At 38.6% G+C, this 23,361-nt stretch overlaps 2 protein-coding genes across 4 annotated transcripts; both read left to right on the top strand.

Annotated features, from left to right (window-relative positions):
• Position 1: 1 nt before the first annotated feature.
• Positions 2 to 1,897, top strand: LOC115663188 (aspartate--tRNA ligase 2, cytoplasmic-like). 3 transcript variants are annotated; one of them, XM_056316074.1, is made up of 5 exons: positions 2 to 121; positions 192 to 302; positions 390 to 446; positions 1,386 to 1,441; positions 1,790 to 1,897. In XM_056316074.1, exons 1-5 carry the CDS (start codon positions 95 to 97, stop codon positions 1,815 to 1,817), a joined length of 279 nt encoding a protein of 92 aa, XP_056172049.1. In that variant the 5' UTR covers positions 2 to 94; the 3' UTR covers positions 1,818 to 1,897. The 3 variants fall into 3 exon arrangements, with proteins under 3 accessions (XP_056172049.1, XP_056172048.1, XP_056172050.1); XM_056316073.1 differs by lacking the exon at positions 1,790 to 1,897 and adding an exon at positions 1,535 to 1,765; XM_056316075.1 differs by lacking the exon at positions 1,790 to 1,897 and adding an exon at positions 1,542 to 1,638.
• Positions 1,898 to 13,188: 11,291 nt separating this feature from the next.
• On the top strand, positions 13,189 to 14,822 carry LOC115665533 (1-aminocyclopropane-1-carboxylate oxidase-like). Its single transcript, XM_030587405.2, has 4 exons — positions 13,189 to 13,375; positions 13,469 to 13,695; positions 14,045 to 14,378; positions 14,472 to 14,822. The coding sequence occupies exons 1-4, from the start codon at positions 13,271 to 13,273 to the stop codon at positions 14,757 to 14,759; spliced, it is 954 nt and encodes a 317-aa protein (XP_030443265.2). The 5' UTR covers positions 13,189 to 13,270; the 3' UTR covers positions 14,760 to 14,822.
• The last annotated feature ends 8,539 nt before the right edge of the window (positions 14,823 to 23,361 follow it).

Below are 23,361 nucleotides of genomic sequence, written 5' to 3'. Positions count from 1 at the left end.
CTTTGGGTGTGTTTTTGAGATTGGCCCTATTTTTAGGGCAGAAAACTCCTTCACACATAGGCATTTGTGTGAATTTACTGGCCTTGATGTTGAAATGGAGATTAAGAAGCACTATTGTGAGGTTGGATTGGATTCTTTTTCATTTAACTGAATTTTCAGTTTAGCTTAACGAACTAAACGTTTATGTGCAGGTAATGGACATTGTGGACAAGTTGTTCGTTACAATGTTCGACTCATTGAATGCGAGTTGCAAGAAAGAACTTGAAGCTATTGGAAGACAATACCCCTTTGAACCTTTAAAGGTTATACTATGATCTTTTTTTTTTTTTCTTTTTTGCAATCTGATTACATAAATAGTGCAACTCATGGGCAGTAACTTTTAATTGCAGTACTTGAGAAAGACCTTGTGGCTTACTCTTCAAGAAGATGTTCAAATGCTCAAGGTGAGGAAAAAATTTTCGGCAGCTAAATAGCTGCCCATAAAAAAAAGGGAACAAATAGAGTAGCAACATATCGGTTCATTGGCACTTCTATATCATGGCTGTAAAAGTAGGACAATGAGTTCTCTTGCTGATTTTTTGTTTGTTGCTTTTAAATGAAACTGTTGTTTGTGGTAGCACTCCTCTTACCTGATGATTTGTTCTGTTGGAAGAGGAACCGCAAGAAAGTGATATGTACAAGTATATGCCGTGCACGTGTACATTGGGGGCTGATTTGTTCTTGGCTTTTGTTGCTTTAGCTTGATTTTGTTGTTTGATCTGATTCAGGGCTGATTTTGTTGGTTGTTTTGATATTCGCGAAAATGGAGGATCTCGTGGCTTTGTTTGAGCCCATTGCATTGTCTCCATCGGAGTCTTCGATAATATTGCTACTCCTGGTTTTCTCATGTTTGCTTTAAGCTGGTTTGGTTTTGTTGTCTCTGTTTTTTCTCTCTTTTGACTGTTCTCCTTTCGGCTCTACTATAGCTCATAGCATCTGAATATATTTTACTCGTATTCTTGCAATGCAAAGGAAAAGAGGCAATAGATTCTAAGAAGCAAATGTGATTTGGTATGTTAACCTATATTGGCATATTGTATTGGGCTACATAGCTTAGCTGGGTCAAAGCTGATGTGATTGGTTCCATCTTTTTCCTCTCCTTGCTTTTAGTCGTGGGGCTTGGGTTTTTGAGGATGGGAATGAATGGGGCAATCAAGAGTCCAAAACCCCTCTTTTGTCTTCTGGTCTTGGGGGTTGCACCAGGTGTTATTTGCTTTTTTAGAAAATACCCTGTGGGAAAATTATGGCTTCATTCAAAATGATTGATTATTTGAATGCAGTGATACCTGCTTAGAATCATGCATTTGTGGAAAGTCATGTGTATTTGTCTTTGCACGTTGCGGGTGCTGGAAGCACTCCACTTCATTATGCTGCTTGTGGTGGAAGTGTGCAGTGTTGTCAGGTATTTTGTGGTAGCTAAAAGATAAATAGCATCCAATATCATTCTTTATTTTGTTCATGTCACTTACATAAATGTTTTTTTTTGTGGTGGAAGTGTGCAGTTGTGGACAGTGAACCAATTTGGAACACCTACGTTGCACCTTTGTTTCTTTACTTCTATTAGATTTATCACTGAAAGTGGACTTCAACATTTTTCCTCTATATTTCATTTACCTTCGTTGCTTTACTTAATTAAGATTGCTTGCTTCACAGTCATTATGTATCCTTTAGAAGCTGAATATATTAACATTTAATGTGGACACAATGTCACTAATTTTGTGTCTAATTCCAGACAATTTGTGTTTTGTAGAAGAATAGCTTTGAGCAATTCTGCATAAGTTATGCAAATGAGAGGTTGCAACAACATTTCAACCGGCATTTGTTAAAACTGGAGCAGGAAGTGAGCATCTCACATGGACCGTGTCTTTATTTTTGTTTAGTATTTTATATGATGGGGATTGTCGCTAAAAGCAGGATATTCTTTTTTGATTCCAATCTGTCGTCATTATTTATTGTGAAAGATTATTGTGCAAGATTATTTATTCTCTCATTATGTGTACTATAAAAAAAATGTTTATGTCAATTATTGTGGAAAATTTAGATGAATGTATTTCATTTTCATATTATTATAATATTTTGATGTTATTAATTGCTTAATCAATGTTAAATATAAATTCCAAAAATTAATTTTGCTTTTAATTAGGTTTAAAATCAAAAAATAAAATAAATTATTTTATCGTACGATCACAAATTACAAAAGTTCGTTGCAAAAATAAAATTTTGTCGCTAATTTTGTCCCTAAACGATAATCGTCGCAGAGTTCGTCGCTAAAGAATTAATAAAAAATCGTCGCTAAATTCGATCATAAATAATGTTGATGGCAAATGTAAAAAAATTTGGTGGCAAATTAGCGACGAATTTTGCCATGAATAAGTTCGCTGCAAATTACTGACCAAATTTTTTTTTTTGGCAAATTAGCGATGAATTTTGCGACGAATATAATTTGCGGCAAATTAGCGACGAATTTTGCGACGAATAATTAGCGACAAAATTTGTGACGAATTTTGAGACTAAATTTGTGACGAAATTTGCGTCGATATTTGCGACGAATTTTGCACTACATTTGCAACGGAATTTGCGACGAATTATTTGCAATGAATTTTGCGACGGATTTTGCGACGAATTTTGCGACGAAATTTGCGACGAATTTTACGACGAATTTTGCTACGAATTATTTGCGACGAAATATTTGCGACGAACTTTGCGACGGATAGTGTTCGTGGCTAATTTGCGACGAATTATTTGCGACGAATTTTTTTTCCGTCGCAAATTTGCGACGAAAATTAATATTTTCTGTCGCAAAAATTTGCGACGACCTAGTAGCGACGGAAAAATTCCGTCGCTAAATTCGTCGCAAAAATGATTTGCGACGTATTTTTGCGATTTTTTTATCGCAAAATCCGTCGCAAAAAGTATGTTTTTTTGTAGTGACCGATATCAAATCATTCGATTTCACATTTAATTGTTGCTAAGAAATCAAGCAAGCTCAAAAGTTGTCAGTTGGGATCTATTTGACACGTGCGGAATCGAAAGAAGTCCATCAATTCCTAGCCGCCCGAGGATAGCTATAGCGGCCCAATTCAGAGGTGTGAATTAGGATGGGGACAAGTCAGAGGTCAAATAATTTAATCCCGTTTGATGTACGATGGCCAAATTCCGGGGCTTGGACCACGTTTTAGCAAATCCTCTAATCTAATTCCGTGATCGACTAAGAATTTCGAGTTGAAAAGTTAACGAGATTTGTTTCATAATCTATAGTCAAGATGTCATATGGAATCCTAGGTATTAGATATGGTTTGGAGCATGCCTGTAAACTCTTTTGATGACGTCGGGCATCGTGAAAGCCGAGAAATACAAAGAATAAAAAACATGATATAACTAATTAAGGGTGAGCAATTGGGCCGGTATAACCTAAAAATCGAACCAAATCGGCTTTACGGTCGACAGATAAATATGTTGGAGATTGATCTTGAACTTGAGAAGGTTAGAAAGTCGTTCAATAATGTAACCACTATACCACAAATTATTGCACAGTATATTTTTCCAGAATAATAGTTATTTGACTTAAAGTTTGTTTGCCTAACAGGCATGCCGATTCCTCGATCGACCTTGGAGCCGCTTGATTTAGTTTCAGGTCGGTTCATCGGTTCGATTTCCGGTTTCATAATGCAAATCGACTTTTGCATGGTAGGTTCTAGGTTCTTAGTATAATATCTACCCACCCGAAAACCGATCGCTATTTAGGTAAAACACACGCCCGATGATCTTATTTGGAGTCGATCGTTGGATGAAAATAGATAGAATTAAGGGAGACAATTTGGATTGAAAATGTTTATGTTCGTACTCTTTTTGTTCACATCAAATCCGAGGTCTTGCTCAAGTTAAAATATCCTTGTCTTGAAGACTTTATAACTTGGTCACTTTGTCAGAAAACCATGTGGATACATTGGCATTTCACTTCTGCGCATATGATAAGGACATTTCCAACATTTGTACTTCGTTAATGGATAAAATCATGCATGATGAAGTCTAGAGTTATGTGGGCCGAGTGGGCCCGTGAAGGGTCTCATGAAATTTCTGTAAACCCAAATGGCCGGGTTGGGCCGGGCTTGGCCCATGACCAGCTTATGGTTCATCATATCCAAGGTCGATTGTGACCCGAAAACACCTATAATTTTATGTGTAAGAATATTTCGGGTGAACTCTCAAAATGTATCGGTTGCCCAAGCCTGCCCATCTTAATAATCTTATGAGTAAGTCGAGTCGGGCTAGCCTCGATGGGCCAAAAAAATCATGTTTAAGCCCATCCAAGCGATAAATAGGACGAGCTGAAGTTCTATTTGTAAGGCTTATTGATTCATGTAGACACATATATAGATCGTTCATGAATCGTGCTTGTTGTGAGGTTGAGGCAAGGTGAGGAATGGAAATGAAAGTGCGTGGCGGTATAGGATCTCCCATGACATCACTTTGATCACACTATCAAGACTTATTTATGAAATTTGATTTATTAAGTGATGCGAGACTTCATCGGTGGTTATTTGAGTGAATGAATCCTTGTGAGTACCTAATAAGAATAAGCCATCTCAAATTGTAAATAAATTCATTGAACGGGTCTTTTCCATCACCTCGATCGATAGATTCTGTGTTCGAATCACGGCATCTCCTAGTCATATGTTGGGAAAACCTTCATTGACTTTGTTGATTCAAGGACCATTTGGCAGCCGGTCTAAAAACGAGCATTAGTCCTCAACTTTACCATGCACTTTAGGAACACCTTCAATTTTAGCATGAAAATATGGTGTGCAAGGACGAGTTACTTAATTTCGTGGCACACGACAAAGTAATCACGATGCGGGCGGCAATTCAAACTCTCTTCGTCTCGTCTTTGTGTCAAAGAAATGACTCATTCGTGATCCACTCTTTGATTCATTGACTGCTCTAAAAGAGTCACGGGACATTGCTTCAATTTCATCACAACAACAAAAGCATCGAAAACATGTTTGAGTAAGCGCCAAGTGTGCCCACAATAGTGTTTCCAGTAAAGAAATTTGATACGTAAACACACACACTCGTACCCGGAAACGAAAAAGAAAACCCTTTTGGAAAGAAGAAAATAGTTGGGGATGGACCACATGCATAAACTCGAAATCTATATAGAATGTTGAATTTGGTGAATCTCACGGGTAAAGCATGTGTGTCTCGTCTGGTTGAATGGTCCAAATGTATTTGAGTGCATGCAATACTGTCTTGTCAAAAAGCTTTAGAAACGACAGTCAGCTCTCCTGCCAACGTAGGCTAGTAGTACTTTTCAGATGGTGCAATTGTTCTACTATTGTTTGCGACGTTGCGGCTTGATTGATGCAAGATGGGTATTCGATAAGACTACTCAAGGTAGTGCCTATTTTGAACAAGTCTCTGCTCATGTATCAAGTCATATGATATCTCTCCTCCTCGACCTGAATAGGAGCGTTACAACATGAATTTCGGATAGTGACATGCATTATATCCTTGTACATGAACGGTTGAGTCGGTCATCATTCTGTCCTGACTCATTCTGAGCAAGGCCCGCGATGACGATTGAGCGAGTAGTGGTTATTGGGTCGGCTGGACAAGGCTCTGACCCGCTACCTTGAGGGTAAAGGCTAACTCAATGCATGTGGATGAGACGGTTTGCGCGCAAGTTGAGTCGCAAGGTTCGAATACCTGTTATGAAAGCAAAAGCCAACTGGACTCTCCAAAAGTTTCACCGTGGATAAGCATGTAAGCTACGCAGTCAGAAACGGGAAACATTGGGAAACAATGGGGCGCACAAAAAGAGGGCAGAGCGAACACGATTCGGAGGAAGCATGGAACAGATGTTTCGGGCGTTACGTGCAAGGCATGTCTTTGAGATATACGTAAAAAGCTCTCTCTTTTAGGCCTTAGTGGGTCGTGTTGGATGTGCATCGATGTGTTCAACAAGGCCAACTTTAAGGACAAGGAACAAAGAAGAAAGGCTTCTACTGTTGTCTGGGTTCCCTAGTAACTATCGTTGCTGGACTCAGCATCCTGATTCAACAGTTGCTTCCATTGTCTCTCTGCTTTTAATCTGATGTTGATGCACTGGTGTTCCTGGAACGATAAGAGTGTTCGAGAGGCGGCTATGGTTCCCTCTCTCGCATCTATCTTTAAGTGCGTTCGTTATTCGATTGAGATCACCCGTATGCGATTCTGAAACATGTCGAGTGATTTTTTGGTTCGAAAAGCATATCTTAAGATTTGCATAAGAATATTGAAGGTCATATGCGAAACCGTCTACTATTGGAGCTCGAATTATTGGACTAAGAATACTATATATAAGATTAAGACCCTTTGAAACATCAAAGAGAAACTTTATAAATGCATTTAACATTCTCTCTCACATGCAAACTAGATTGGCACGTGCAAATAAATAGGGGGTGAAACCGGCACTGATTCCACTAAATGGGCAGTCTCATCTGGACCTATCGTCAGCATGATATTGTCTGCTTCAGTTGTGGTTCATCTGCACCATTGCTGATTTAATATGCACCAAGCTAAGTTGAGATTGTGTGGAACTTATCTAATTAGCATTACAACCCCCTTTTTACATTATATTTGACACTTAGCATGCCTACCCTGGCCCCGACACCATTGTAGTTAGGCATCCTATTCAAAAAGCTTAAACTTAGACTGTGGTGCTGAATAATTTAATCTTATCACTCCCCCTCACGTGAAGGTCGATTTGGCGACAAAGGTTTTAGGCAATGCCATAATATCATGGTAATGCAAAAAAAGAAAAAAAAAATCCTAAAATTGTCATATCGCATGATCAATTTCAAGCGATTGTACAAAGCAAAAGAACAAGAAAAAATTGTTACTACTTTTTGATGTAGCTAGCAAGTATCACCTAGAGGGGGGGTGAATAGATGATTTGAGTGAATTTGCAGAATTTAAAGCGGAAATGACTTTATAATCAGTAAAGTCTGAACAATAATCAGATTCTGAATATGCTAGTGTGCAATGCAAACAATATAATGAGAGATTAGTGATAGAGAGAACTGCACACAAGAAGTTATAGTGGTTCGGCTTAGATCAAGCTTATGCCCACTCTCCCACGCTGACAGCCTACTGGCTGGATTCTATTATGTGATCAAAGGGATTACAAAGTAATATTACTCGGTGAATGATAAAACTCTCTATCTCACACAATCACTTTTACAGACAATCCCTCAAAATCTCAATATTTAGCTCAGGAAAGACAAATACTAGAATCAGAATGTACTCAGACTTTGGACTTGTTGATTCTTGATTTCGTTCTATATCTTCTTCTCCTCATTGATCTTCTTTTATACTCCTCCACTTCCAAACTAGCCGTTGGACAATCTTCAGAGGATCATCTTCCAATCTTCACCTTGGACAGATTTGTATAAAATGGATTGAGTAGCTGTTGGTTGACAAAATCCGAATCCCACTGAATCTGATCGCCCATACAACCAGAATCTTGGTTTCCATAAGTAGGGTTTTATCCGTTGTGATATATACTTATCATAATGTTTGATTGTCAATCAATTGCCTTAGATTGAATCAATCAAAACTTTCCTTTGTGAAATCCATGCCAGATCACTAGCCGTTATGTTTCGTTCTGAATAAATTCTGAGTCTGAAGAATTTCTGGTTCTTGCTTTTCGTTCAGAAACAAAGTCAGTGTAGGTCTTCAGTAAAGAATGAGTCCTTCAAAATTAGAGTCTGAAGATCTTTGACACCTTAATATAAAGTCTGAGTGTCTATATCAGTAGGGTCTGAACTTCTCGTTCTGAAACTTGTAGAGTCTGAAGTTTTCGTTCTGAACCTTGTAAAGTTTGAGCGTGTAGAAAGTTAAGTTCTCTTGAAGTATTAAAGTTACCACTTCCAGAATACACTAACCTGAATCAAAATACTTCAGAGTACATATCAGATTTACAAGATTAACATGAATAGTTTTGTCAACTACAAAATCAGAGAGTTTCCTCAACACTTTTGACTATGACCTTCAAAAATCTATTTCTGGAATGGTTATGTGTTCTATCCTATTATTCCATTTTTTCAATTATCACAAAGTTATCGTTGTGCCGAACCAACAAATATTATCATTTTTTTTAACTCTGCTTGCGTGCGAAAGTGCACAAAGCATTCCATGTCGATTATCTTATCAACTTAGTGGAACGTTCAAGACATACTTCTACTTGAAACAACAGTTTAATAATCTCTTTACGTACGTTGATTATTCAATGCAATTGATTCCAATTTTTTGCGATTGAATAGATCGGATGCACGCGCGTAACGTGTATCACGACTTTACATGCATGTGTCATGGACACTACTAACCCGTGACACATGGATGGAGCCGGCACGAGAGCTACACGACAAGGACAACACGAGAAGAACAACCCTAAACTTGATTGGCACGCACCACTTACTTTGGTTCGACTTCAAGTTGGATGGACAACATGATAGGATTGAAGAGAACAGTGATTTAATTCCCTCCAACAATCTCGGCACGTTTGACCGTATATCGTGGAGATTATTATTGGTCAAAGCGATCGGATGATCTTTCAATTTGAGCCCCTCATATCCTCAAAGAAACAAAATCGACAACTTCGCGGACTGGCTGTTGAGCAGTTCCACGGTCTTAACATGGACCACGGCCATCATTTCAAAGGCAGGTGACCACAGATAACCAAACAACACGTGAAAGGCCAGAAGATGAAGAAACTCAAGAGCCGGGTCCGGCATGCCTCGATACACAGGACCATGAACTTGATCCGAACTTGGTGAAATGACACCACCAAGTTCAAGAGATTGGGACATGCGTGTCGTTTTTTATGTGCTAGCGACATTCGCATGCCTTGATGTATTACATCTCATTTAACTTAAGTCGTCTCCTTGCGTATTATTTCGACTGAGGGAAGTATCGGGACGATCATAATCTTGTTGATGTAACCTCAAGACGGTAGGAGGAGAAAAGAAGCACACATTTAATGGTCCATGAATTGCCCCTTCATTTAGCAAAAAGGACCACTAAGATGCATGATTTAATTGGGCGTCACTTTCCACGTCGATGTTTTTCTAATTCCTCTTTTGTTTGGTAATAGAGAAAGATGACAAATTATCCCGAAGAACCTTATTATACAGAATTTAATTTCTATGGGATACGACGAATTTCAAATGAGTGTTCGAATTAGTAAGATGGATAGGACAATTAACTTGTGTAAGGTTCATTAATATTTTGTAGTGGACATAATATCGCTTAGATATAGCTAAGCTAACCACTGTTTAGAAACATGCAAAAACATGCAAATTGAAGACTTCTACTAGAACGTGGCCAACCAAGAGAAAACTTCTAAATTAAAACAACCTACTGAAGTGCATCATGTTGTCCTCACTTCTTGTAGTTGAAGGATAGCACGTGTGGTCGAACAGGCAATCGAACTAAATCCTTTGACAATCATTAGAGATTGAAAATCACACCTCACATGCAAAAGAAAGCTAATAGGGACCGCTCTTGAAGTAGATATGGATATAGGATGGGATAATTGTTCAAAAAGTTCTAAACTTATTGTACGGCAGCCAATTTAGTCATAAACCTTTCAATTGTGTCAATCTAATCCTAAATCTTTTGACGATTTACCAATTTAGTCCTAAACATATCAAATGTGACAATCTAATCCTAAAATGTTTATGACTAAATTGGCACAATTGAAAGGTTTATGATTGAATTGACAGTCGTACAATAGGTTTATGACTTTTTGGACAATTTCCTAATATAGGAGCATCAAACTCTAGGGTTCAGGAATCATGAGGATCGATTAATTGATTATAATAGTTCACTATGTTCTTTCCTTTTGGCTCCTCGATCTTGGCTTAATTTGGCACAAAGAGGGCTGCCTGTCCACGACTTATGACAGACGTTTCTAGTTGTAGGAGAAAGACAAAAGCATGGCTACCATATCGATAGATGTTTGACTTTGCATATTTTAGTTTTTTTGTGAATGACTAGAAACGACGTCTCTTTTGTCAACGACTTCAAAGGAATATTAAATGAGTAAAAAAGTACGGATGTAATGTAATGAAACAGAGCCTCTTTGAGGTTCGCTATGAAACGAGTCTTGAGATATATTTTCTATAAATAACCCTGGACAAGCTTACTTTTACCCTTGATGTCTGAAATCGAGAGCAATCAAATACCAAGAATCTTGATAAGGACTTCGATTTGGGGACCTTTTAAGTTTTATGTATTAGTTTTTACCCCTCAATTAGGCCGAGCTGATTTGGCAATATGACTATCTAGAAACGTTATAAATTAAACTGTCAGGATATCCGTAATTCCTATATGACTAACTAATGATGGTTTTTTTTTTTTACAACAGAGAGGGTTGACTCATAATATTTTAACATTTCTCATAATTTTTTTAAAATTTCATCAATACATATAGAGTTTTAACCATCGAATGAATATAGATTTTTGGGCAGCAAAGACATTGATAATGGCTCAAAATTAAAATGTGAGGTGCGTGTATTTGATAACTGGTTATTTCTCCGTTGACAGTGAGTGTAGGTTATCACATTTTGTGAGTACTATGGGATGAACCCTAGTCCGAGGTTATTGTGCGAAAATGACCCCACTTGAGGGCTATTCTGGAATTTTCCCCCGATATGCACGATTCTGAAAAATAAATGAGTGATTGAAATGCATTATATAGATTGATAAACTACGATCTCAAATAGATCGATTTAAATAGTTAATAACCTCAAATGGCATTGAAATGTATTTTTTGTAACACCTTATATAATCTACTCTTTTTAATTTTTTTTTTATTTTCTCCTCTCCACAAAATCGCGCACCAACAAAACAACGAAAATCTTTTCGCTGATCCACAATGATTAAAACAATTGTCCTTCCCCATTTTTTTCACTGGCCATCACACCTTTCTTCCCACTATCTTGTTCTACCTTTTCTATGATTTTCTGCTTGGCATGCGTTGTTTTTTTTCTTTTTACTGTGTATGCTTTTCTGTAATGTTGTAGTTGGTCACCAGTCATCACCATGGCAAATCCCATGGAAGGAAAAATCAGAAATCAAAAGGACAAAATGATTGGATCAAACTGGTAGGACCTCCTTTGATGATGATGATGATAGCACTGGTATCCAGGATGTTCTGTTGCTCAATTATTGTTCACATTTTCACAGGGTGGGGATGAAGACAGAGATCTTTCATGGACACGTCTCATCAATAGATTCTTAACCATTTTCGTAAAGATGTTTTGGAAAATAAAATTATTGTTTTGCTAAGAGGTGTGGGAATTCACTTTCTCCAAACGATAATGCTCAAGAATTCGACTAAAACCTTCCAAATTGATGGGTTTCACGAATAAACACAATCATTAGATAAGATAGAAGACTTCTAACGGATATATTTATTTGAAAAAGTTTAACACGGGCCTATTTTATAACCTAAATAGGTGCTGAACTGAGATTAAGCTTGTTTGATAATCTTATATAGAATTAATTTAAATAATTTAATTGAGTCAAAAACCACTTAATTCGGTAAATAAGGAATGTGTTACTTAATTCATTTATCCAAATATATCGATAAAACTTACCAATAATGTCATTTTTCTATGTTTGGCAATACATTAATAACATTTAGCTACCGGTTTTCAATCATCATCAAACAACATTTTATTCCTATTTTCAATACTTAGGATTATCAACACTTAAAAAACAGGAGATCCAAAATAATCTAATCACAACTTTTCCTTAATTTTGAATAAATAAAAGAACCTATCCAATGCGCAAGTAATCACTTAACACCCCTCATCTTCAAACAACACTTAATAGTGCTCTCTTAATTAAACCACTCACTTTGCTTCTATTTTCCTATACACAAAAATCTTAAACAAAAATCAAAAGTGATTCAAGGGCGCATATACATTAAATCAAGATTTTGTCTATGTAAATAAGATTTTTACATTGATGATGTACTACTAAGAAAGAAAAGGTTTAGAGAGTGTAAACATCATCTTGTTCTCCTCTTAATTAATCATGAATTGCCACTTTGACTAACCGTTTTGAACGATACGAACGATCATTTTTTAGGAAACTGCTTTCCAAATTATTTATTTTCTACGAAACAAATGGAGCCTTGGTAATACTAACAATGTATCTCACCTCACAAGTGATTTGACACATCTGCCTAAGCGTAGAGCCCAAAAGTTGGCATTAATGGAAGGCAAATTGAGGGTTTAGATGTAATATCTCCATGGTTCATATATCATGTAGATATATGTAAAGTTACTATATATCCATCCAAATGCTCAAAGAGATAAATAGATGGGGATGACTAATTTTCTATTTCTCCGATGATGATAATGAGGAAAAACACAGGAAAAAGCGTACCTCAATTTTGATCCATTGACCAATTTACATGCCTCTATCTTTGCGGTTACCATTGACATACCTCTAAGCAAAACCCCACACTGAAAAGATCAAATCTCTCCTTCTTACAAACTCATCTTAGCATCTTGATTAGGATTTGGGTGAGTTTTATTTTTAGTTGGTTTTGGGTGCTGGGTGGCTGTGAGAATTTAGGATTTGGGGATGGGGCGACTTTTGGCATTCTCGTAAATATGGACACAAGGTTAATTGAGGTGAAGGTTCAAAGAGATGAAACTCAAGATTTGTCCCCCTGTTTGCAAAGGCTTCCAATTGAAACCAGACTCCTCCAAGTCAAGCAGGTGACAGTGAAAGCAGCTCCACAGATGTTATTTTTCACAGCATCCAAGCAAAGGGAATATAGACACACACACACACACACACAGATATATATGGCTCGTGCGTGGGTAATTGAAAATATTTGCAAATTTTGTTTTTGGTCATGCACATCAAGAAGAAAAAGGGATAAAGGGATGGGATCACATTCATGCTCCACGAGTTCAAATTCCTTCTTTTAACTTAGATTTGGACCTGTAACTCTTACTTTTTCATTTGATTCAGCCAATTACTCAAAGACCCATTTTCTTGATTCTTTTCCTTGTTGATCACACTTTCAGTGCCTATAAATATCTCCCCCATTTCACTCCACTGATTAAGCTACACAAAAACCTTCAGAGAGAGAGAGAGAGAGAGAGAGAGAGAGAGAGAGAGAGAGAGAGAGAGAGAGAGAGAGAGAGAGAGAGAGAGAGAGAGTGCAATGGAGTCATTCCCAGTGATTGATCTGGAGAAGCTGAATAGCGAGGAGAGAGGAACCACCATGGCCAAGATCAAAGATGCCTGTGAAAATTGGGGCTTCTTTGAGGTAATTAGGCTTTTATTACGAAACCCATTAAGCAAACCGTGTTTTTTGGGGCCTTGAATAACGAACATCTGTATGTGCTCTAATGCTGTGTAGTTGGTGAACCATGGGATATCACACCAACTGTTGGACAATGTGGAGAGGCTGAACAAGGAGCATTACAAGAAGTGCATGGAGCAAAAGTTCAAGCAGATGGTGGCAAGCAAAGGCGTCGAGGCCACTCAGTCCGAGATCAATGACATCGACTGGGAGAGCACCTTCCACCTCCGCCATCTCCCGGTCTCTAACATCTCCGAAGTCCCCGATCTCGAAGAAGATTACCGGTGATCGATCATTGAGCATTTCTTTTAATCATGCCTCGGTGTCATTTAACATTGCTCCCTCTGTTAAGACATAATCTATATAACAATATGAACTACAAAACAATTATGGACCATCTGAGTCCTTTCAACTTTTCCCACACATCTGAAACTTCGAGTAGTAATCTAACATGATGTCAAAGATTCAAGCTCTAATTTCGAATGGCACACTCTCACTCAGGTGATTCCAGTCCTCGTAGTTATGTATCAACCACGCTCCTTCTATACACTATACGGAATAAAACTTCATAATCGGTCCCGTCGGACAATTTTGAGACTAATGATATGTCCTATTTGTGATTATATTCAACAGGAAGGCAATGAAGCAGTTTGCACTAGAGTTGGAGAAGCTAGCTGAGCTGCTTATGGACTTGCTCTGTGAGAATCTAGGCTTGGAAAAAGGTTACTTGAAGAGGGTCTTTTATGGGTCTAATGGCCCGACCTTCGGCACCAAGGTGAGCAACTACCCTCCGTGCCCGAAGCCGGACCTCATCAAGGGGCTTCGGGCCCACACCGACGCCGGCGGCATCATCCTCCTCTTCCAGGACGACAAGGTCAGCGGCCTCCAGCTCCTCAAGGACGGCCAGTGGGTCGACGTCCCTCCCATGCGTCACTCCATTGTCATCAACTTGGGCGACCAACTCGAGGTATGTGTATTGTGATCTCAATCCCAAATCATTAATAGATGAGATGCTCTTAATTTGAGGTCACACATCAAATTAATTGTGTGGCAATGATAGGTCATTACGAACGGCAAGTACAAGAGCATTGAGCACCGGGTGATCGCGCAGACCGATGGGAACCGGATGTCCATCGCGTCGTTCTACAACCCTGGGAGCGATGCGATCATATACCCGGCGCCGGAGTTGGTGGAGAAAGAAGAGAAGGGCCAAGTGTACCCCAAGTTTGTGTTTGAGGACTACATGAAGCTCTATGCAGGGCTTAAGTTCCAGGCCAAGCAGCCGAGGTTTGAGGCCATGAAGACCATCGAGTCATCCATCAATTTGGGTCCAATAGCAACTGTTTGAGCATATTCCCTAGTGGAAGAGAAAACTCATCTCTTCACTTGAAGATCAGTATATATCTATATATTCCCTAGTGGAAGAGAAAACTCATCTCTTCACTTGAAGATCAGTATATGTATATGTGGGTGTCAGCTTTTTAGGGTCTTGTACTTAAGTTTGCCTGGTCATAACATAAACTTAATAAAGACGTGGCTTCCATTGTCATGGGATGTTACCAAACTCGATACTTGCGTTCTTCCATTATACTCGCATCGCTTTTGGCAAAATAGTTTTTCCACTTACGATCGATCAAATGTATGATCATCTCATAATGAACTTATTGTGACTATTTTGATCGTATATATATTGTTTACCTCACTTGGATGAGAGTCTGGAACAGTTCACCCTCTACGATTTGCCGAGTTGCTCGAGTCTATCATTACTCGATTATGAATCTGCTTCACATCGTTCATGCTTAACAAATAAAAAGCAAGACAACAAATCACGATTCTCCTATTTGCAGCTGGGTTGGATAGATTCAGCTAATCATGTCGAACCAAGACCCCACTGTGATGGCACACTTACTTTTTACCATGTCGGGCAATCTCACAAGTTACCGTTTTTCCATCACCTCAACCGGCAGATTCTATATAAATCACAGTATCTCTGATTCATATGTTAATAAAACCTTCTTCCGCTTTGTCGATTCGAGGATCATTTGGCAGCCGGTTTCGAAATGAACGTTAGTCCTCAACTTTATTGTGCACTATAGGTATACCTTCAATTTTGCATGAAATTATGGCGTGTAAGGATGAGTTACGTGGGACGACAAGTAATTACGATACGTGTGGCAATTCAAACTCTCTTTGTTTCGTCCTTGTGTCAAAGAATCGACTCAGTCGCGATTCACGCTTTCATTCAATGTCTACTCAAAAAGAGTAAAAACATTGCTTCAATTTTTTGGCAAGAGCAAAACCCCAGAAAACATGTTTGAGTGTGCGCCGAGTGTGCCAACAATAAATGGCATCAAGGAAACTAATTTGATTAGTCATGGCAGACACTATACCGGAAAAGGAAAAAGAAACTCATTTGCATTCCAGAAAAAAAAAAGAAAAAAGTAGTGGGTGGACCATATACATAAACTCGAGATCTATTTGGAATGTTGAACTCGATAAATCCTATGTGTAAATCATGTGGGTCTTGACAGGTTGAATGGTCCAGATGTATTTGAGTGCACGCAATAATATCTTGTCGAGAAGGTTTAGAAACAGCAATCAGGTCCCCTAGCTAGCTAGGTAGGTACTTTTCTGCTGGTGGAAATGCTCTGATATCGCTTGTGACGTTGCGACCTGATTGACGCAAGATGGGCATCCAGTAAGACTAGTAACGGTGGTGCCTATTTTGAGCAAGTCTCTGCTTATGTATCAAGTCATATGACATGTCTCCTCCATTATCTTTGTACGTACAAGATTGTTTAGAGAGAGAGAGAGAGAGAGAGAGAGAGAGAGAGAGAGAGAGAGAGAGAGAGAGAGAGAGAGAGAGAGAGAGAGAGAGAGAGAGAGAGAGAGAGAGAGAGTAGGTTATTCTCTTTGAGTAGAGTTGGATATGGTGCTTGCTCTTGAATGGTTGAGCTTGGTCATCATTCTGTAACTCCTGAGACCAGAGAATCTGGAATTAACAATGCCCAAGGGCTTGCTACAGAAGAGGCACAGCTTGTGCAAGAAGATGATGGAATGTCTCTCACTCGGATCCCATCCGAAGAATTCGGGTTCAATCCAAATGGAATGGTCAGAATGGTCAGAGCGGTAAAACGATCGCGACCTTTCGCTTTGTAATACGAAAGATCCGGAACTCGATTACTACTTGGGGAACAGCTACGTTATATGGTTCGACACTTTTTTTATGGTTGAGTGTCTTGCGGTTTGCATTTGGGTTAAACACGATTAATCCCATCGTATCGCCTACTAACCTCGATCTACTTATGGAATGGTTATTTGTTCTATCACACTAATTCAACTCTTTTGATGACGTCGGGCATCGTGAAAGCTGAGAAATACAAAGAATAAAAAACATGATATAACTAAGGGTAAGCAATTGGGCTGGTATAACCCAAAAATCGAACCAAATTGGCTTTACGGTCGACAGATAAATATGTTGGATATTGATCTTGAACTTGAGAAGGTTAGAAAGTCGTTCAATAATGTAACCACTATACCACAAATTATTGCACAGTATATTTTTCCAGAATAATAGTTATTTGACTTAAAGTTTGGTTGCTTAAAAGGCATGCCGATTCCTCGATCGACCTTGGAGCCGCTTGGTTTAGTTTCAGGTCGGTTCATCGGTTCGATTTTCGGTTTCATAATGCAAATCGACTTTTGCAGGGTAGGTTCTAGGTTCTTAGTATAATATCTACCCACCCGAAAACCGATCGCTATTCAGGTAAAACACACGCCCGATGATCTTATTTGGAGTCGATCGTTGGATGAAAATAAATAGAATTAAGGGAGACAATTAGGATTGAAAATGTTTATGTTCGTACTCTTTTTGTTCACATAAAAGCCGAGGTCTTGTTCAAGTTAAAATATCCTTGTCTTGAAGACTTTATAACTTGGTCACTTTGTCAGAAAACCATGTGGACACACTGGCATTTCACTTCTGCACATTCGATAAGGACATTTCCCACATTTGTACTTCGTTAATGGATAAAATCATGCATGATGAAGTCTAGAGTTATGTGGGCCGAGTGGGCCCGTGAAGGGTCTCATGAAATTTCTGTAGGCCCAAATGGCCGGGTTGGTCAGGGCCTGGCCCGTGACCAGCTTATGGTTCATCATATCCAAGGTCGATTCTGACCCGAAAACACCTATAATCTTATGTGTAAGAATATTTCGGGTGAACCCTCAAAAGGTATCGGTTGCCCAAGCCTGCCCATCTTAATAATCTTATGAGTAAGTCGAGTCGGGCTAGCCTCGATGGGCCAAAAAAATCATGTTTAAGCCCGTCCAAGCGATAAATAGGACAAGCCGAAGTTCTATTTGTAAGGCTTATTGATTCATGTAGACACATATATAGATCGTTCATGAACCGTGCTTGTTGTGAGGTTGAGGCAAGGTGAGGAATGGAAATGAAAGCACGTGGTGGTATAGGATCTCCCAAGACACCACTTTGATCACACTATCAAGACTCGTTTATGAAATTTGATTTATTAAGTGGTGCGAGACTCCATCGGTAGTTATTTGAGTGAATGAGTCCTTGTGAGTACCTAATAAGAATACGCCATCTCAAATTGTAAATAAATTAATTGAACGGGTCTTTTCCATCACCTCGATCGATAGATTCTGTGTTCGAATCACAACATCTCCAAGTCATATGTCGGGAAAACCTTCATTGACTTTGTTGATTCGAGGATCATTTGGCAGCCGGTCTAAAAATGAACATTAGCCCTCAACTTTACCATGCACTTTAGGAACACCTTCAATTTTAGCATGAAAATATGGTGTGTAAGGACGAGTTACTTAATTTCGTGGCACACAACAAGTGATCACTATGCGGGCGGCAATTCAAACTCTCTTCGTCTCGTCTTTGTGTCAAAGAAATGACTCAGTCGTGATCCACACTATGATTCATTGTCTGCTCAAAAAGAGTCACAGGACATTGCTTCAATTTCTTCACAACAACAAAAGCATCGAAAACATGTTTAAGTGAGCGCCAAGTGTGCCCACAATAGTGTATCCAGTTAACTAATTTGATATGTAAAACACACACTGGAAACCTGAAAATGAAAAAGAAAAAAGAAGAAAATAGTTGGGGTTGGACCACATACATAAACTCGTAATCTATATGGAACATTGAATTTGGTGAATCTCACATGTAAAACAAATGGGTCTCATCGGATTGAATGGTCCATATGTGTTTGAGTGCACGCAATATTGTCTCGTCAAAAAGGTTTAGAAACAACATTCAGCTCTCCTTGCTAGCTAGGCTTGTACTTTTCAGATGGCGCAAATGTTCTACTATGGTTTGCGACGTTGCGGCTTGATTGATGCAAGACGGGTATCCGATAAGACTACTCAAGGTGGTGCCTACTTTGAACAAGATTTTGCTCATGTATCAAGTCATAAGATATCTCTCCTCCTCGACCTGAATAGGAGTGTTACAACATGAATTTCGGATAGTGACATGCATTATATCCTTGTACATGAACGGTTGAGTCTGGTCATCACTTTGTCCTGACTCAATCTGAGCAAGGCCCGCGATGGCGAGTGCGCGAGTAGTGGTTATCGGTTCAGCCGGGCAAGGCTCTGACCCGCTACCCTGTGGATAAAGGCTAACCCAATGCACATGGACGAAAATGTTTTGCGTGCATTCGCAGGGAATCAGTTGAGTCGCAAGGTTCGAATACCCTGTTATGAAAGCAAAAGCGAAATGGACTCTCCAAAACTTTCATCGTCGATAAAGCATGTAAGCTACGCAGTCAGAAACGGGAAACAATGGGAAACAATGGGGCGCACAAAAAGAGGGCAGTGCGAACACGATTCGGAGGAAGTATGGAACAGATGTTTCGGGCGTTACGTGCAAGGCATGTCTTTGAGATATACGTAAAAAGCTCTCTCTTTTAGGCCTTAGTGGGTCGTGTTGGATGTGCATCGATGTGTTCAACAAGGCCATCTTTAAGGACAAGGAACAAAGAAGAAAGGCTTCTACTGTTGTCTGGGTTCCCTAGTAACTATCGTTGCTGGACTCAGCATCCTGATTCAACAGTTGCTTCCATTGTCTCTCTGCTTTTAATCTGATGTTGATGCACTGGTGTTCCTGGAACGATAAGAGTGTTCAAGAGGCGGCTATGGTTCCCTCTCTCGCACCTATCTTTAAGTGCGTTCGTTATTCAATTGAGATCACCTGTATGCGATTCTGAAACATGTCGAGCGATTATTCGGTTCGAAAAGCATATCTTAAGAATTGCATAAGAATATTGAAGGCCATATGCGAAACCGTCTACTATTGGAGCTTGAAATATTGGACTAAGAATACTATATATAAGATTAAGACCCTTTGAAACATCAAAGAGAAACTTTATAAATGCATTTAACATTCTCTCTCACATGCAAACAAGATTGGCACGTGCAAATAAATAGGGGGTGAACCCGGCTCTGATTCCACTACATAGGTAGTTTCATCTGGGCTTATCGTCAGCATGATATTGTCCGCTTCAGTTGTGGTTCATCCGCACCATCACTTCTTTAATATGCACCGAGCTAATTCGAGATTGTGTGGAACTTATCTAATTAACATTACAATCTCCTTTTTACATTATATTTGACACTTAGCATGCCCACCCTGGCTCGAACACCGTTGTAGTTAGGCATCCTATTCAAAAAGCTTAAACTTAGACTGTGGTGCTGAATAATTTAATCTTATCACTCCCCCTCACGTGAAGGTCGATTTGGCGACGAAGGTTTAGGCAATGCCATAATATCATGGTAATGCAAAAAAAAAAAAAATCCTAAAATTGTCTTATTGCGTGATCAATTTCAAGCGATTGTAAAAAGCAAAAGAACAAGAAAAAATTGTTACTACTTTTCACTATGACCTTCAAAAATCTATTTCTGGAATGGTTGTGTTCTATCATATTATTTCATTTTTTCAATTATCACAAAGTTATCGTTGTGCCGAACAGACAAATATTATCATTTTTTTTAACTCTGCTTGCGTGCGAAAGTGCATAAAGCATCCCATGTCAATTATCTTATCGACTTAGCGGAACGTTCGAGACATCCTTCTACTTGAAACAACGGTTTAATAATCTCTTTACGTATGTTGATTATTCAATGCAATTGATTCCAATTTCTTACGATTGAATAGATCGGATGCTCGTGCGTAACGTGTATCACGACTTTACATGCAAGTGTCACAGACACTACCGACCCGTGACACATGGATGGAGCCGGCATGAGGGCTACACGACAAGGACAACACGAGAAGAACAACCCTAAACTTGATTGGCACGTACCACTTACTTCGGTTCGACTTCAAGTTGGATGGACAACATGATAAGATTGAAGAGAACAGTGATTTAATTCCCTCCAACAATCTCGGCACGTTTGACCGTATATCGTGGCGATTAGTATTGGTCAGAGCGATCGGACGATCTTTCAATTTGAGCCTCTCATATCCTCAAAGAAACAAAATCGACAACTTCGTGTACTGGCTGTCGAGCAGTTCCACGGTCTTAACTTGGACCACGGCCATCATTTCAAAGGCAGGTGACCACAGATAACCAAACAACACGTGAAAGGCCAGAAGATGGAGAAACTCAAGAGCCGAGTCCGGCATGCCTCGATGCACAGGACCATGAACTTGATCCGAACTTGGTGAAATGACACCACCAAGTTCAAGAGATTGGGACATGCATGTCGTTTTTTACGTGCTAGCGACATTCGCATGCCTTGATGTGTTACATCTCATTTAACTTAAGTCATCTCCTTGCGTATTATTTCGACTAAGGGAAGTATCGGGATGATCATAATCTTGTTGATGTAACCTAAAGACGGTAGAAGGAGAAAAGAAGCACACATTTAATGGTCCATGAATAGCCCCTTCATTTAGCAAAAAGGACCACTAAGATGCATGATTTAATTGGGCGTCACTTTCCACGTCGATGTTTTTCTAATTCCTCTTTTGTTTGGTAATAGAGAAAGATGACAAATTATCCCGAAGAACCTTATTATAAAGAATTTAATTGCTATGGGATACGACGGATTTCAAATGAGTGTTCGAATTAGTAAGATGGATAGGACAATAATTAACTTGTGTAAGGTTCATTAATATTTTGTAGTGGACATAATATCGCTTAGATATAGCTAAGCTAACCACTGTTTAGAAACATGCAAAAGCATGCAAATTGAAGACTTCTACTAGAACGTGGAGAACCAAGAGAAAGCTAATAGGGACCGCTCTTGAAGTAGATATGGATATAGGATGGGGTAATTGTTCAAAAAGTTCTAAACTTATTGTATGGCGGCCAATTTAGTCATAAACCTTTTAATTGTGCCAATTTAGTCCTAAATCTTTTGACGATTTGCCAATTTAGTCCTAAACATTTCAAATGTGACAATTTAATCCTCAACATATTATTTGGATAATTGGCCGGAATGACTATATTGACAAATCCTCAAAAGGTTTAGGACTAAAAAGGCAAATCGTCAAAATGTTTAAGATTAAATGGGCATAATTAAAAGCTTTATGACTAAATTGGCACAATTAAAAGGTTTCAAATTGAATTGACAGTCGTATAATAGGTTTAGGACTTTTTGGACACTTTTCCGATGTAGGAGCATCAAACTCTAGGGTTCAAGAATCATGAGGATCGATTAATTGATTATAATAGTTCAATATGTTCTTTCCTTTTGGCTCCTCGACCTTGGCTTAATTTGGCACAAAGAGGGCTACCTGTCACGACTTACGAGAGACGTTTCTAGTTGTAGGAGAAGACAAAAGCATGGCTACCATATCAATAGATGTTTCACTTTGCATATTTTAGTTTTTTTGTGAATGACTAGAAACGACATCTCTTTTGTCAACGACTTCAAAGGAATATCAAATGAGTAAAAAAGTACGGATGTAATGTAATGAAATAGAGCCACTTTGAGGTTTACTATGAAACGAGTCTTGAGATATATTTTCTATAAATAATCCCAGACAAGCTTACTTTTACCCTTGATGTCTGAAATCGAGAGCAATCAAGTACCAAGAATCTTGATAAGGACTTCGATTTGGGGACCTTTTAAGTATTATGTATTAGTTTTTACCCCTCAATCAGGCCGAGCTGATTTGGCAATATGACTATCTAGAAACGTTATAAATTAAACTGTCTGGATATCCATAATTCCTATATGACTAACTAAAGATGGTTTTTTTTTATACAACAGAGAGGGTTGACTCATAATATTTTAACATTTCTCATAATTTTTTAAAAATTGCATCGACACATATAGAGTTTTAACCATCGAATGAATATAGATTTTCGAGCAGCAAAGACATTGATAATGGCTCAAAATTAAAACGTGAGGTGCATGTGTATTTGATAACTGATTATTTCTCCGTTGACAATGAGTGTAGGTTATCACATTTTGTGAGTATTGTGGGACGAACCCTAGTTCGAGGTTACTGTGCGAAAATGACCCCTTCTAGAATTTTCCCCCGATATACACGATTCTGAAAAATAAATGAGTGATTGAAATGCATTTTATAGATTGATAAACTACGATCTCAAATATATCGATTTAAATAGTTAATAACCTCAAATGACATTGAAATGTATTTCTTGTAACACCTTTTACAATCTACTCTTTTTACTTTTTTTTTAAATTTTCTCCACAAAATTGCGCACCAACAAAACAACGAAAATCTTTTCGCTGATCCACAATGATTAAAACAATTGTCCTTCCCCATTTATTTCACTGGCCATCAGACCTTTCTTCCCACTGTCTTGTTCTACCTTTTCTATGATTTTCTGCTTGGCATGCGTTGGTTTTTTTCTTTTTACTGTGTATGCTTTTCTGTAATGTTGTAGTTGGTCACCAGTCATCACCATGGCAAATCCCATGGACGGAAAAATTAGAAA

Source organism: Syzygium oleosum, unplaced genomic scaffold, assembly GCF_021117445.2.
Source record: "Syzygium oleosum isolate NSW1041296 unplaced genomic scaffold, Sole_v2.1 Sole_v2.11, whole genome shotgun sequence".
NCBI classification, from domain to species: Eukaryota; Viridiplantae; Streptophyta; class Magnoliopsida; order Myrtales; family Myrtaceae; genus Syzygium; species Syzygium oleosum.
This window is presented reverse-complemented; position numbering and strand designations above follow the sequence as displayed.